Here is a 17,083-nt window from a genome sequence, read left to right as displayed (position 1 = left end):
TACACAAATATTCATTGAGCGTCTGGGAGTTTTGAACCTCTGCTCACATGAATGGAAGTGAAAGAGCTCAACCAACTGAGCTATACCTCACTGGCTATGTTCGCATTTATTTGATGCGTTAAGTATGGCTAGGACCATAGCTATTCCTTTGTAGTTTTTTTTTTTTTTTTTCTTCTTAAAAAGGTTTCAATAACCTGCCTTAGTACCAGGGGCGGAACTAATACGACTGATTGTGAAATTGGTTTTTAGATTGAAGACCAGCTAATCAAGTTAGGACATTGCATCACAACTTCACAAAATTTAATTCAAAGTGCTAGTTTATTCACGTTTCAATTGGTCAGTTTCTTCAAAGTACCAAGCTATGATTATATTTGGCCATACCAACTCCCAATCTTCGGATTTTAATGGTTCATATTTTGCCACATTTATCCCATTTAAGTTTCTCCTTAATATTAATTTTTTAGAAAACCCAAGAGGAAATTTTGGATTTGGACAATGGAAAAGAAAAAAAAAACGAAGTTTATCATTTTTGGCATCTGCTCAATACCTCCACATCAGTATCCATTTAAAAAAATCCAAATTTTTATGAACTTGATTGCATGATAACAATAAAAATACACATTAAAATAAGTACACTTGGAATTCTATTGTTGAACATATTTTCATTTTGATAATATGTGTTTTGCGATTGCATCTTTAATATGTATTTGTTTTATATTAAATTTTACTGAAAATTCGAGTGGTTTATAAGATTTAAAGCATACTTTTATTTCTACAAAGACTATAGAAACTATAAGCAAAATAAAAATGATGATTAAATTTTAAGCTAATAACTGTAGTTAGTCCACTGGTTAACAAATTATTGGTTCCGCCCTTGCTTAGTACCAAACTTTTTTTATTATTTTGAATTATTAGATTGTCTTAATTTTGCTATTAGATTGCTCCATTATTGTAATACAACCCCAGAATTTCTCAACTCAAAAAAAAAAAAAAAAAAAAGAAGTTGACGAATGAGAAAATGAAATGATTTTTGGACTATAACAAATTATTAGAAAGAATTTAAAGTATATATGCTAGTTCTTACTATGTAATGTTTCTTTAAGAAGGTTTTAACGAGGCCGTCGTTAATATGCTAGTTCTTACTATGTAATGTTCATTTCGGTTGAATGAAATACCATCTTTTCTCAAAAAAAAAATATAGGTTGATTACCAAAGCAGACTGATTTAAATTAATGAAAAAATTAAAGATTGTGTCACGCTTCTTTATTAAACATTTTACTAAAAAGAATTTAAAGTATATATGTTATCAGGTGAGCTTTACACGGTGCTCTACAAAGAAAGTTACAAATGAACAAATGGGAAGTAAATAAAGAAATGGATGTGTATATTGAACTTTTATTTACCAAACAAGAGGAGTAATGCAGAACGAATTAACGAAAGTAATTAAGGATCAGTTTGCTAGAGCCAGAAATTAGAAATGAAATGGAGTTTTTGGACGATGCATAGAATGCTTTTCGTTCTCAATCTCTATCAGGCTGTTGATTACAATATTTGCAGCCCTTGTTACAACATCTGCCAAATTCCTACAAAACCCAAAAGAAAAACCGATCGGAATTAATTCAGGAAATTCAGTAGGAAATTCTATGAAAATGTAGTAGTTATATCATGTCTTTGAATATTAATAATTATAACCTTAAAAACCAAAGACTCAAAAGACAGTTATTTGATGAAATATTATTAGCACGGGTAATGTTGGGAAGACCATATAGTTATAGATCACCTTGTGTACTATCTTTCTAACAGAGATTTGATGCGTGACCCATTATATAAGTGGACTCCACTTTTATTAGAAATGTCGTACACAATGTGATCTATAAATGCGATCTCCTTAGCATTTTCTTATTAGCACTGCTGCAAGTTGAACCCTAAAAATAAAGAAGGAATATGCTATATGTGTTCATGGAACTTACCCTTTTGAGGAGTCGTAAGTCAGCCCAACAGTGTTCTTGGCCTGTTCAAGAGCCAACCTAAACTTTGAAAGCTTCTCCGGTGGACATTGCCCGTTCTCAACGACACGAAGCTGAGAGGGCTTAATGTCACAGAAGATTGGAATAACCTTCTTCTTAGACTCCATGAAGAGGGCCAATTCATGAAGGCAAAAGTAAGAGTCGCAATATCGCGGCGAAAACACAGCAACGCCAACCTTACATCCCTTTATCGCACTATCAATTTTATCGAACAGTTTGTCTCCAGGTTTCATGGTCCTGTTATCTAAGAAAGGGCGCAAGTTGAGGAGAGAAAGATGGTCGTAAAGCAAAGAGACTATTGTTCTTTTTGTGTCTATACCTCGATGATTAAGGAACACATCACAGGGTTTGGTAACCCGTTTGGCCAATTGGGTTTGGTTTTGGAGGAGGAAAAGGTTGCGGTGGAAGTTAATTGCCGCTGAACGATGCATGGTTTTTCTCTGAGCCTGAGTTTTTGTGTTCGTCTCTTCCTTGTTCTTCTTTCTCTATGTTGTTATAATGAGAATTGTACCTTTTGTACTCGGATTTGCACGGCCTTAAATAGAGCCTCAAGTCCACATGTTTTTTTTTTCCTTCCAAATTTTCTTGTAGAAATTTTCTTTTTTTAAGATGGAATTCTTACTGTTGAAGTTGATTTTGAAATAATTTATCAAGTACGCTGAAAAGAACAAAAATTTTGACCAGCGGTAAGCAAATACAAAGGGAAAAACCCTTCAAACACGTTGAAGGTCTCTCTCTCTATGTGAAAATGTTTCCTAATATAACATGCACTAGGTCATGTTCTGGACGAATTTAAAATGCTTCCAGTTTTATTTTCCACCAAATTGTCGAGGACCAAAATATTAAAATCCCTGTGGAAAATTTAAATCAGCACATGCCTTGGGGAGTTCTATCCCCTTCGAATTTCAAGACAAATTCAAAGTAACTTTAAACTGTATGTTTTTTTTCTGAGAAAATGAAGAAATTAATATATTACATACATATATTACTTTATTGCAAGTTATACAAACCATTAAAAGGGTTTCTTTGACTGTTTGAATGAGGTAAATATTCCACTGAAAAATTACACAGACCATTTTTTTTTTTTTACATTGACATAATTTTATTTCTAGGCAGCTTCTAGCTAGTTTTTATTATTTTATTTTTAATTTGTGAGAATTAACTGTTTCCTCGAACCCTTGATGCTTCGTCACTCATCTCATACGTCAACAAAAACCCTAGTTGCCGTACACTCGTTTCAAGCCCTTGGACCTTTGATTTGATTACACCTTCTTACTTGACATGTATAGTTCCGTGTTGGCTTTGTTCTCCTGTCCCACTTGGTCAATATATATTATCTTACCAAATAAAAGATTGTAGCGATGGTGTTCGGAAAAACCGAGTGGTTTGAATCATGAACTAAATTACATAATGAACTTCATATGTGATTGCGGGTACGACTGGCAATACATGTTTGTAGGGTGTGTTCGTGTTGTGTCACTTTGTTTTTGTATTGATTAATCAGTAGTCAGTCTTAACTGTATACATTAATTAATTGCGTCTATTGATTCGACACTAACACGACACTAACACAACCCGTTTAATAATCATGTTGCATTAGGGCATGGTTGTTTATGAAATTTAGAAGGTCATGTGCAGAAATAAAAGATAACCCTCTTTTAGTTTAATATATCAAAGGACTTTGGAAACTAGAAATGGGTTCTTCTAATTTGAGATCAAATTGCCCCAATTTTATTCTAATTAATACTCCTATTAATAAGAAAACCAGCTATAAGGAGTCCCCTTTGGTTTTCAGTCCAACTTAACAAAGAGAAAAACAGAACAAATAAACAAAAATAATGTACCAATGGGGTGTTAGTTGGATTCAGCCTAGTTTTTGGTGTGCTCCACGCGGTCTTGGATTCAAGCTCCCATTTGTGGTAACTATGCATGTAAGTTTCCCCTCTTCCCTTCCTAACTTTAGCACCAAAAACAAAATTAATGCAAATACGAGAAAAATATATAAAGTAGGAAGCATTTGTGTTTGGGGGTGGTCAAAATTCACCCAATTTGCCAAGGAAGAATTCCTAGCGGCCGAAGAATTCCTAACGGCCGAGAATTCCTAGCTGCAGGAGAATTCCTAGCGGCCGAAGTGCTTTCTCAAAAAGGTGGCCGAGATCTTTTTTTCAAAGGCCATGGTGCCTTTTCAAAAATGCGGCCGATGTGTTTTCTTTAAAGGTCGTGGTGCCTTCTCAAAAATATGGTCGGGCGCTTCCCTTTGCAAAAGTGGTTGGGCATATCCTTGCAAAAGTAGCCGGGCATATCCTTACAAAAGTGGCCAAATTCTTCCTTCTCAAAAAGTTGGGCCGGGCACTCCTTGAATACCTTGGTCGGCCGCTCCTCTTACAAAAAGCTGGGCTAGGGCGAATTTTCTCCTTGCGCACCTTGGCGCCCTCCTCTCAACACTTGGGCAAGCAAAGTCGGGCTGGGGGAGTTGAAGTTTAGCAGGAGGTATGTTCGCCGAGTTCCCAATATTCCAATATTTGAATATAGTCCAACGTAAGGTCAAGCCCAACATCCAAATATTTGGAGCTCCCATACCACCCAACTTGGCGAATGGTCGATAGATGGTCAACCAACTCTAGAATTCTAAAAACTCAAGGGGCATGAGGTTCCACCAAATTTCAAGATGAAATCTCGGAGGTCAAGGCCCAAGCCACGGATTCACGCCCAAGATATCCAGAGGTCAATGTGCATGTGATGAAGGCCTCACAAGGAAACAAATCAAGGAGATTGATGATAGTTCAGCATATTCCAAAACATGAGAGAATCAAGCAATCAGAATATTTCCACCAATGTGATCCCACGAATTCAAGGGGATTCAAAAGGAAAGAGTTTTAAAAGAGTTGACATTTGGCCATTCAATGGCCAGCCCATGGGCTGATGAAGCCTATATAAACCTCACCAAACGAAGGCAGAAGACACACAACATCAGACAGACAAACCTACTTTTTGTCTTGCACTTTTCTTTTCCTAGACTTAGGATTTTACTTTTTAAGCACTTGGCGTATTGAGTTCTTCCTTTTTCTGATGTAAGTTTATATTTTTCTTGTCATTTAAATTCTTATTCGATTCATATTTCTTGCCATTTAAATTTAAGTTTATTTTGATTGCTTTACTTTTCATTGTTATCGCACTTCAATTAAGTTTAATTTCAAGTTTGTTTTATTTTATCATTCTTATCGTTCTTATTGTTTTTATCACTTTTATTTCATTCTTGCTTTATTTATCACTCTAATTTATTTATTGGCACTTCAATTCTTGTCTTTGCGTTTATACGCGTATTTAGTTTAATTGCATTGTTTTTACTTAAAATCCTAAAAATCACAAAAAAATTCGTACGAAACCTAACCATCCTCGAGCCCGAGAAAGTGAAAGAATCTAGGCCAAGAGGAGGTTCCTTGCTTGGCCGATCAATCATTTGGTCAGAAGTTAGAAGCGCAACACATCCTTCTATTCACATTCCATTCAAGCCCAAATTCGGGGCTTGGTGGTGGCACGCTCCGCACTCAAAAGAAGAACGACCAAAAGTTCTTTTCGTCGGCCGCCTCGGCCAAAAAGAGGGAAACAATTTGGAACTGAAAGGAATATCTGACAAACAAACTCCATGATGAATATTTACACCAGATGAACGTAGCATCACGGAGGAGTAACAAAGCTAGGCAAAAGTCTGGGAAATTTGAAGAACCCCACATCTTAAAAGGGTGAGACAAAATGTCTTGTGATGAGCCTCTTTATCGTTGTTTCCCTCTTTTAGAATTAATTTGTTCTTTTTTTCTTTGTTCTCTATCAATTGGTTTGCCTTGTGCCACTTCGCTTTGCTTTGCGCTTTGTTTGTTGTTTTCCCTGCTACTAATTTCTCCTGTTATTCAAAGGTTCCGCTGTATGAAACAAAATTTATTATTTTTTCTCTAATGTTTTCTTCAAAAATAATTTATCAGCTAGCTATATATATATATATATATATATATATAAAAGAAGAAGGCATTAAACGCTAAAAATATTGATAAATCCAAAAAATACCATTGATTAACTAAGGTGATAAGAAAATAGACTACAAGTTAATACATACATGCACTCATGGTCCTTTGTAACAACCCGGTCCTTAAATAATTTTTAATTATTAGTTTATTAGAGGGAAAGACAATTTTGCCCCTAGAATGGTTTATTGGAGAAAAGTTGACTTTTTGATCGGGAAAGAATCTAGGAATTTCGATTTCATCATTGCGTAGAGCACATAAAGATGAGTCCGTAGACACGTAGTAAGCTCGAGTCGGAGCCATAATGAAGAAGTTACGATCAAGAGAAATTCAGTGGCACAATGGTAAATGTTTCGAAGTTCAGAATTTTTTAACCCAGATTTCTTCTTCCTCTCGCGAATGTTTCGAACAACCATTTTCAGACAGCCATTTCCCCTCCGTCTAGCCACCAAATCGAGTGCCACAACTTGCAAACTCTTCATCTCTCTCTCCTCTTTCCATACATAGCCATATCTAGCCATGATTCTGAGCGATTAAACCAGAAAATCGATCGAAAACATAGGCCACACAAGCCAGTTCAGGCTGTTTCGAAACAGTAACTCCAGACGCCAATTCCGGCCATCTCCGACCGCCAAAACTCAAGTAATTGCACCCAAACTACTCTCCTACCTTCCCTTTGTGTTATCCCTTGAAAACCTGTGGTGAATCCATTCCAATTTCGTTGATTTTGAAACTAAATTTTCTAAGTTTTCAAGTGACAGAAAGCTTCGTTTGAGGGCTTTAGAAGTGGAATTGATCGTCGAGCCAAGGTCTAAAGTTACTCCCCTTGATGTGCTTAATCCGTAGGTATGACTATTGGCTGGCTGTTTGGAGTTTTCCGATCGCCGGAAAATTATTCAATACACCTGCCGGCGGTGGCGGCGCGTCTCCAGGGTGTCTATTGGGTTTTTGTCCTAGAACGTTCCCCACGTCGCCCTGAGTACAACGGTATGCTCGGATTCCAATTTGGATACCGTTTGAGCCTCGAACGGATTTTGCATATTGTGCAATTTTCAAGTTCAATAGGTTCAAACCGTTGCATCAAACTCAAAGTCACATATGTCGTACCTTGTATCTCTAGGATCGTGTAGAAATTCGCGGATTGAGAATCGGAGTCCCGGATACTCCGATATAATATTTCAAAGATTAAGTTAAACAATAACCGTCCGATCGTATAATCGTGAGCAATCCGACCGTCCGAGTTGAACTAGACTTGCAGGACATGGTTATTAAAATGTGAGGAACTTATAGGAACTCTCGGATTGGTAATTGGAAGTCATGGACCCTATGGGGTCCCGGGTTGACCAATATGAAAGTTTATCGCTTAGCGAGTCTCGGGGTCTTTTCAGACCGCTCTAACCATTCGAAATGCTTAAGTGGGAATAGGAAAGACTTTAAAGTTAGTGCACGTAATTCTAGGAGCCGGGGGTTAGGGTTTTAATTAAATACTTATACCGATCAGTTTTATTAATTAAATATTCATGATGGTTTAATCAGGCACCCGGGGCCAGGCAGACCCGCAGGAGGGACCTTCAAGAGGTCCAGCTAGCTCGGACCAGGAGTGAGTGGACTTTTTGTTTTATAACTGATTTATGCAACTCAACTCCATTACTTGATCTTGAATAAGTTTTATTCAAATATTAGTGTTTCCAATATTTGATATGTGCTTTTAAATATTTTAATTTATATGCTGCCGAGTGGGATATCCTTTAAGGATATAGGAAAAGGAAATTCTAGCTAAATATCAGATAAATGGCAGCAGAGTTTTATATTTAACAGAAATTTAGTTATTCATCATATTTTTTTTCAGAAATTTTATATTTTCTTAAGCCACCTTAGGTACCCAGATATAAAGATGTTGCCTTCGGAATAAAAGTTGCCTCAGAATAAATGCTGCCTTCGGAATAAAATTGTTGCCTTCGGTATAGTCAGCGTGCTTGACAGTTGCCCCACGAGTTTCGGGGACGCCTGGACTGTGGGAGCGAGGATTGCGGATCAGGTTGACTAAAGGTATCCTGAATCTTGCGAGATTGTGGCTCGGGTCGACCTTGTATTACCGAGACCTGCGAGGACGTGTCACGAATTGTGAGACGAGGAATTGACGGAAAATAAAGGAATTGACGGCATATAAGGAATTGACGGATTATTAGGAATTGACGGATTACCATGAATTGATGGAAATAAGGGGGTACACGTAGGTGGTAGTTTTCAATTGATTTCAATGCTTTTAAGAGACTAATGTTGACCATGAGTATGATTGGCATATATATATAAATATATGAATGCATTGATTTCAGTACGATTATAGTGAAGAGAATGATTTAGTTTTGCGTAACTGTTTTTACAGTGGGGTTAGTATGTTCATATATTATTTTCTAAAACTTTATTTTCGGTCCACTCACATTTTCAATGTTTTGCACCCCTAGGCATTAGACGTGCACCAGAGCGCCACCACCGGGCAGATTCCACACTCCGCTTACTCTCTCTCTCTCTTATGTAGAATTTTCTTTTGAAATCAAATTGTTCTGTTGTATATCCTTGAATTAGTTGCTCTGATGAATTGCCCTAGGACTTTCTATGTGGCCTAAGGCCGTTTAGTTTATCAGAACTGTTTGGATGTAAATTGGAAGCATGCTGGCAGTTGAGATATTTATATATATGCTTTTTGACAGGTTGAAATTCTGGGAAATGATCAAGTTACAGGGGGAGACAGTCGAATTTTCGGTAGAAGTTGAACAAGTAATAAACTTGAATTTTAACTAGAAGGGCAATTTAGTCATTGTGCTCGGCACCCGCCAAGTGTCGGACACGCACAGGGTTCGGCTCGGATTTCAAAGTGGAATTTGGGTCGGGTCCTGTCACTGCATTTGAATTTCCTTTCCCTAATATCAATTGTATAAAATATAAAAAACTAAAACTAAAATTGAAAGTTACGCATAGCAAACTGAAGACAAAGTAATACATGCTACAAAATTATTACCCCATAGACCCTAATATGAATCGATCAACAGAACCAAGTGTTGGCGTAACTTATGCACCATTGACTTTCTTTTCTTCCACACCAAGGATTCCGGTTATAATTGTAATTAATTTACTTTAAAACCTGTAAATAGAAATATGAATTTATTATTTTATTTGGCCACTAAGGCTCCGTTGTATTATAAATATAATCTCCTACAAGGAGAGGAATACATAGAAAATTCCCACAAATAAATATTCTCTCATAGTTCTCATATTTAGCATGGTATAGAGCAGCGATCTTGGGATTACTGACTCTAGTTTCAAACCCTCGTCACTGCCATGGGGGATGATGATTTTTTCATTCCTCATGGAGGTAGCACTATCGACCCCACTTCTCAGTCTCACCTGACTTTAGCCAAATTAAGTGCTTAGATGGCTCAGTTCCTAAATATGTAGAACCAGTTTCCTACCCTAGCCAAATTGAGTACTCATATGGCTCATTTCCTAAATATGTAGAACTAGACCCCTACCCTAACCAAATTGAGTGCTCAGATGGCTCAGTTCCTAAAGATGCAAACCAAATCCCGAACTCGATCCTGACTCAAGATCCGAACTTGATCCTAACTTGCTGTGTAATACTTTATTTGTTCCATCTCTATCCAATAAATTGATTTCAATTAGTCAGATTACTGAACAATTGAATTATTATGTACTAATTTACCCGAGTTTTTGTTTGATTCAGGATATTCACAGTAAAGAGATTCTTGGTCGTGGTACTAAGAGAGGGGGGCTCTATTATGTGGATAAATTCAGTCCTAGCATGGCTAACAGTGTGATGCATCCCTCTGATAGAAAACAAAAGCAAATCTGGTTGTGGCACTGTCGATTGAGACATCCATCTTTTAGTTATATGAAGCATCTTCTACCGGATTTATTCTCAGTTTTCAAAGACTTCGAGTTCAAATGTGATACTTGTATTTTGGCCAAGAGTCACTGTGTGCCCTATCCGTTAAGTCCGAGCAAGCGTATTACTTCATTTACGTTAATTCACTTTGATGTCTAAGGACCCTCACCTATCACTGATCCTTCTAGCGTTTGATGGTTTGTCACATTCGTAAATGATTGTATACGGATGACAAGGCTTTATTTGCTGAAGAATAAAATTGAAGTGTTTTCACGATTTCAATTCTTCCACAAATAGATGAAAACTCAGTTCAATGCTTAAATGCAGATTCTTCGCTCAGACAATGGTGAAGAATTTTTCAACTATGACTTTCAAACTTACTTCCAACAACATTGAATTATCCATGAGACGACATCTCTTCAGATACCACAACAAAATGGTGTTGCTGAACGGAAGAATAGACATCTTCTTGAAACAGCCCGAGCACTTCTAATTGGCGCTCATGTTCCTCGCCATCATTGGGATGTTGTTATCATCACCGCAATTCACTTAATCAATCGCATGCCTTTTGGTGTATTGAACTTTAGAACTCCTTTACAAATGCTCACACAACACGGACCTCTGCCCTCTGTTTTGGTTCTCATGCCCCAAATCTTTGGATGTATGACCTTTGTTCACCTCCATAAAAATCAACGTAGCAAGCTTGATCCATGTGCACTTCGTTGCATTTTTGTGGGATATGCCACTCATCAGAAAGGTTATTGGTGTTAACACCTTCATACCAGTGAGACTTATGTCACTTTGGATGTGATTTTTTTGGAATATAAGATGTTCTTCTATGACCCAACATCCAATTCTATACTTTAGAGGGGGATACGGAGTGAAGGGCAAAATTGGAGCAACTTGAAAAAAGAAGAAATTTGCGTCTGCACAGAAGCAATCGATCGTCCTTCCTCTGACGATCACCACGAGGTCTGGAGCATGGGTTTTCTCTCAGCCAAGAAACGATCAATCACTCATTCCCGAAAATCGATCTCCTGATCCATGCGAAGCTGTTTCTGATTTGAATTTCACTCCTACAGACAACCCAAAACAACAAGATGAAGAACCCCTCCCCCCTCTCTCACTTAACATTACCAAAGAACCAATCTCCTAAGAATATCTTTGAGGTAACTACTCCTACCACACTTGTGAATTTAGAGAATAAATTTATTGGATATCAATTACCTTTCATGTAAAATCGTGGGAAGCCACCAAATTGCTATTCACCTGATATTGCCAAGACATCAAAGTATCCAAATGTGAATCATGTATCTACTTAGAAGCTGTCTGAACCACTCAAGGCTTTCATGCATCAGTTGTCTGCTATCCATATCCTAACCAAGGTTGCTAAAGCATTGAAAGATTCTAAGTGGGTGCAAGTTATAAAGAAAGAAATGAAAGCTCTTAAGAAAAATCAAACTTGGACACTGGAAACTTTTGCACAAGAAAAAAAGACGGTTGGATGTAGATGGGTGTTTACTATCAAACACAATGTTTATGGATCTATCGAGTGATACAATGGAAGAATTGTGCCAAAATGGTACACACAGACCTACATTATAAACTCTGAAGAAACCTTTTCTCTAGTTGCAAAATTAAAAACCGTCAGAGTTATACTGTCCCTCGCAACTAATTTGGATTGGCCATTATACCAATTTGATGCAAAGAATGTTTTTCTACATGGAGAACTCACGGATGAGGTGTATATGGACATTCCTCCTGGATATAATATTACTCATACTGGAACAATATGCAAATTATGAAAGACATTGTATGGATTGAAACTATCATTGTGCGCATGGTTTGGACGGTTCACCATGGCGATGAAGAATAATAGTTTCAGACAGAGTAACTTAGATTATACTCTGTTTCTAAAAAAACATCAGAAAAGGAAGGTAACAACTTTAATAATCTATGTTGATGATATGATTATTACTGGGAATGATAAACATGATATATCTTAGCTACAAGACTATTTGGCTATTGAATTTGAGATGAAGAATCTAGGTGGGCTCAAGTATTTCTTGGAGATTAAGGTGGCCCGATCATAGTAAGGCATATTTCTCTCTTAAAAGAAATATGTCTTGGACTTGTTGACAAACACGAGAATGCTAAATTGCAAACCTGTAGACACTCCTATTGTTCAGAATATCATCTTGGAGAACACCCGGATCAAGTTCTAACTAACAAAGAAGGATACCAACGATTAGTGGGAAGATTAATCTACTTGTCACATACTCGACTGGACATTGCTTATGCGGTGAGTGTCCTCAGTTAATTTATGTATTCTCCAAGTGAAGACCACATGAATGCAGTTCTTCGCATACTTAGATATTTGAAGTCTGCACCCGGAAAATGACTTATGTTCTCAAAATATGGTCATTTGAATATTGATGGTTATTGAGATGGAGATTGGGCAAGTAGTGTAACAGATAGAAGATCTACATCGGGTTACTTCACATTCGTGGGAGGTAATTTGGTGACATGGAGGAGTAAGAAACAGAAGATAGTAGCTTTATCTAGTGCATAAGCCGAGTTCAGAGGCATGACTAAAGGGATTTGTGAACTTATTTAGTTAAGAAAGTTGCTTACTGAACTTCGGTATAAACCTACATTCACAATGAATCTCTTTTGTGACAATAAGGCTGCTATAGCTATCGCACAAAATCCGGTTCAACATGATTGCACTAAACATGTTGAGGTGGATCGACACTTCATCAAACAGAACCTTGAGGCTAAAATGATTCAGTTCCCTTTCGTGAAGTCCGAGAATCAATTAGATGATATTTTGACAAAAGCGATTTCCAATAGAGCGTTCTACAATTCACTGAATCAATTGGGCATTTGCGACATCTATGCACCAACGTTAAAGGGGATTGTTGGCGTGACTTGTGAACCATTGATTTTCTTTCCTTACACCAAAGATTTCTATTGTAATTGTAATTGATTTACTTTAATTCCTGATTTCCTACTATAAATATAAATATAAATTTTTATTACTTTACTTGGTCACTAAGACTCCGTTGTATTATAAATAGGCTCATTTACTGTAGTACCCCCTGAAACTTCGGTCAAATCTAATTTTATCCTCCAAAGTTAAAGTGGCCCACTTAACCTCCTTGACCGTGGTTTCGTGTTCCACTTTACCCCAAACCGTCATCTTCATTAATAACTCTGTCAGTTTTGATGATGTGGCATAGTTATTTTAGTTTTTTTTACCACAAGTGATGATGTGTCATGTAAAAGACCCACTTTTTATTTATTTAAGTGGAATAAAATATATAATAAAATAATGTAATTACTTGTTTAATTAAAAAATTAAAAAAATGGAAAAAATAGAAAATGAAAGTCTTTCTACATTAATAAAAACAATGAAAATCTACATTTAAAAAAAAACCAAAAATTTAAAAATTGATAACACAGTACTGTCCTCGACGATCACCTCCCCAACCCATTCAATCACCACCACCTCATACAACCTTTACCTTTATCACCTCCTCCTCTAATTCTATCTCAATCTCTCTCTAGCTTTATTCTCACAATCTCAAAGAACGCACCAACATATCGACAACAAGCCCAGCTCTCTTTGCCTTTTCTCTACATGTCATTCTCAACGGCAGTGAAAAATACTAAATCCCCCAACCCATCTTAATCGACGTCGTCAGCAAGCCTTCACAATGCGGAGAACGAGATTGAGATCCTCTCCAAAGTTCACAACACAAGATTGTGATTCTGTGCAAATTTGGTAGTCGACGACCCACAGTGAGGAGAGAGAGAGAGAGAGAATTGAAATTGAAAAACCATCACTATTTTCTAATCTGGGTAAGCTGGTGCGACTGGGTTCAATGTTTTGTGTGTGGAAGGGAGAGAAAGGAAGAGAGGGGGAGAGGGAGACAGATTGGTTGGGTTGTAAAGGGGGAGGAGTAGCTGTGGACAAATACCAAAAGAACAAGGACGAGGTTTTGTTCTGTGGGTGGTGGCCAGAAGAAATCGGGTTGCAGGTGGGAGAAGAGGGGGGAAGGGTTTGTGGGGCTGGGTTCTGGGTTCTGGGTTCTGCAGTGGTGTGGGAGGAGGGGAGATGGGTTTGTTTGATTATGTTATATTTTTTGTTACTTTTTTAAATTTTACTTTGTTTAAATGTAGTTTTTTATTTTTTTATTTTTTTATTTTTAATTATATTTTTATTTATGTGGAGGTGGGGTTCCACTTGCCATGTCATCAAAGTTAATGGATTTTTGGATGGAATTGACGGCAAGGGACAAAGTGAGTCATCAAATCTCGGTCAATGGGATTAAGTGGGGCACTTTAACTTTGAGAGGGTAAAATAAGATTTGACCGAAGTTTTAGGGGGTACTACAGTAAATAAGCCTTATAAACATGACCTCCTACAAGAAGAGAAATACACAAAAATTCTCAAAAAAAAATATTCTCTCATAATTCTCATATGTTAACAGTAAATGTTATGAATTATTTGGATCTGTTCATGTTCATGCTCACATGTACAGGTAGGTCAAACCTTTACAACAACAACAAAAAAACCCTCAAATAAACAATGTTGGTATTTAATTTATGAATATCAGGGTATCCAAAGTTATGACACTCAGAACAAACATATGGATAATCTGGCAGCAGGAAATGGAAGTTTTGTTTGTCCTCTGGTGGGTGGTGGTGGTTAAGATTTCATATCAGTTCTTAATTATTAAAAAATACACAGAATGAAACAGCAAATGGACCCAGTAATGTTACTTGTTTCAGATGGGTGTTTGGTCATCATCATCATAGACAAAATGTCATAATGTATCCAGCTAATGTAAGGTAGATTGTTCTTTCACAATAGTACTTTATGTTTGACAAAAATTTATAACATAAACTTTTTTTTTTTTGGTCAAGAAATCTAACATAAACTTATTACCTTTTTCCTCTCTCTCTTTTTTTTTTCCTTGTTTCTTTTCCTAACAATTTATGAACCAACTAGAAATAGAAATGGTTTTTTGATGGGGCCTTGGCATCATTATGTCATGATAATTTGCCCCAATTTTTGTTTTTTAAACTCCCACATATGGATATCATAGAAATTTGAACCAAGGACCACTTTAGAGCACACCAAAGACTTAGACCAATCTAACACACACCTCGTTAATGATATAATTTGCCCCAGTTGGTTCCATAGAATCATGTACAAGCCATTTTAAAGTAAACCTTAACTAATTTAAATGTTTAACTAATAAGGTTAAAGGTTAAGATCAACACTGTCTCAGAATTTGATACCCAAAAAAAAGTGGTGGCTGTTCTTACTAATAAATTACTTAGAAAGTGGAGTGCTCCCAAAACAAGTATTTCTTCGATGACTGTTAGTGTAGTTAGGGGAATATGAATGTACAGAGAAACAATGAATAATTAAATAAATAAAAAAACTCTGGAATTTGAAATTCAGTTTGTTTCCACCAACATATTCTTGGCAAATCATATACAAGTTGGATGGTACTTGATATAATTATGTTTGCAAATCATCAAAGGTAGCTTCAGTTTTGGAAGTAGCTGAAGAAAATAATTCAAAGTACATGAAGAAAGGTGAGCGGTGATCATTGTGACTAATGAACTTCTTGACGTTCTTGTTAGCATGTAAATTCAAAAACAGATGTAGGAATCGGCCCTCGATGATTGAAAACCAATTATGGCATCATCTTTTTTCAACTATGATTAATTATAAATTATAAGTATATGTATGATTTATGAAAACAAGTAGCAAACTTTAAAATTCCTCAAAATCATCATGATATATTATCCACTTGCATAGTTAGATAAAATATTAAATTGTATAAAAAGGAAGGTTATGGCCTATTAGACGAAATCAATAATTGGAACATCACTTGAAACTGGAAAAAGCTAAATTGGCCTTGTAATTTGCCTTACAATCCACACCAGTAGAAGAAAACAATTAACTCTTGAAACTTTTTATATGTCCAAGAAAATGAAGGGCTGGTTTGGAACTGCTTTTTGGAAGTATTTCTGCTCATAAGTGTATCTAAAAAAAGTACTTTCGTTATAAAAATCTTAAATTTTCATTAAAAAAAGATGGGAGTTCTTTTTTAGGAAGCACTTCTAAACTTTTCTGCCAAACGCTGTTAGAAGCACTTTTAATTGTTAGAAAACTCTTTTAGCCTTCCAGAAGCACTCCCAAACATGCCCGAAATCATCTTCTTTTTTCAATTTAAAGAAAGTACAATAATTTATTGATAATTATGAAGAATTACAATCTTCAAATAAAACATTATGAATAAACCAGGGGGCCAATCAACCCAACTAATAGAATCATCATTAGGAAAAGTATAGGCAACTCCATTATAACTTCGTGGAACAAGAGAAAACCCTTCGTTATCAAAATGAGAAAGAAAGTCCTTAAAATGATTAATGATGTTTTTGGATAAGCCAATGTCTTATGTTTATGGTGCAATCTAATCTAGCAATTCTTTGATTTTTCTTTTCTCTCATTCTTTCTTCATCTTGTTTGGATAACAGAAGTTATAAATGATGGAATTTAAAATGATAGAAATTAATGTTCTTGAATTTGTAAAGTTTCTTGCTTAGATAACGGATTTAAATATGGAATTTAACATTTATTTGTAAAGTTATCTTTTTTTTAAAAACTCAATCTCTCTTGTAATTTTAGAAATGACGACTTTTAGATAGAATTTAAAATTGGAATTTATGACCCCCAAATTCTATTTGTTTTCCCATGCAAAATTTCTACATTTCTATGTTTTTTTTAAATCCAAATAAGTGAATTGGTTCATGTCAATTTAGAAATTCTGACTTTTGTCAAAATCCCAAATTTATTTCCCTCATCCAAACGTACCATTAGAGAACTAATTTTGTTTGAACTACAGATATTCTAGTGGCCAACATACGAAGATGCAATTATTCTAAATGTGATTCCAGGAGAGGAGAAGCTTGATGGGAAATAAGGTACGGGTGAAAGAGAAGGGACAAGGCTTTTCTCTTTTATTCCTCTTAGTATTGAAGGGATCCCAAAATTGTCATTTTCTAAAAAAAATCTATGTTCTATTTATAGGGAGAAGTAAATGAAAACA

The 17,083-nt window shown here is 36.1% G+C and overlaps 1 protein-coding gene across 1 annotated transcript; it reads right to left on the bottom strand.

Moving 5' to 3' along the window:
* Positions 1-1,471: 1,471 nt before the first annotated feature.
* LOC117625364 (TIR domain-containing protein-like) lies at positions 1,472-2,458 on the bottom strand. Its single transcript, XM_034356930.1, has 2 exons — positions 1,971-2,458; positions 1,472-1,583 (listed from the first exon to the last, which is right to left on the bottom strand). The coding sequence occupies exons 1-2, from the start codon at positions 2,456-2,458 to the stop codon at positions 1,472-1,474; spliced, it is 600 nt and encodes a 199-aa protein (XP_034212821.1).
* Positions 2,459-17,083: the final 14,625 nt, after the last annotated feature.

This window comes from Prunus dulcis, chromosome 4, assembly GCF_902201215.1.
Source record: "Prunus dulcis chromosome 4, ALMONDv2, whole genome shotgun sequence".
NCBI classification, from domain to species: Eukaryota; Viridiplantae; Streptophyta; class Magnoliopsida; order Rosales; family Rosaceae; genus Prunus; species Prunus dulcis.
This window is presented reverse-complemented; position numbering and strand designations above follow the sequence as displayed.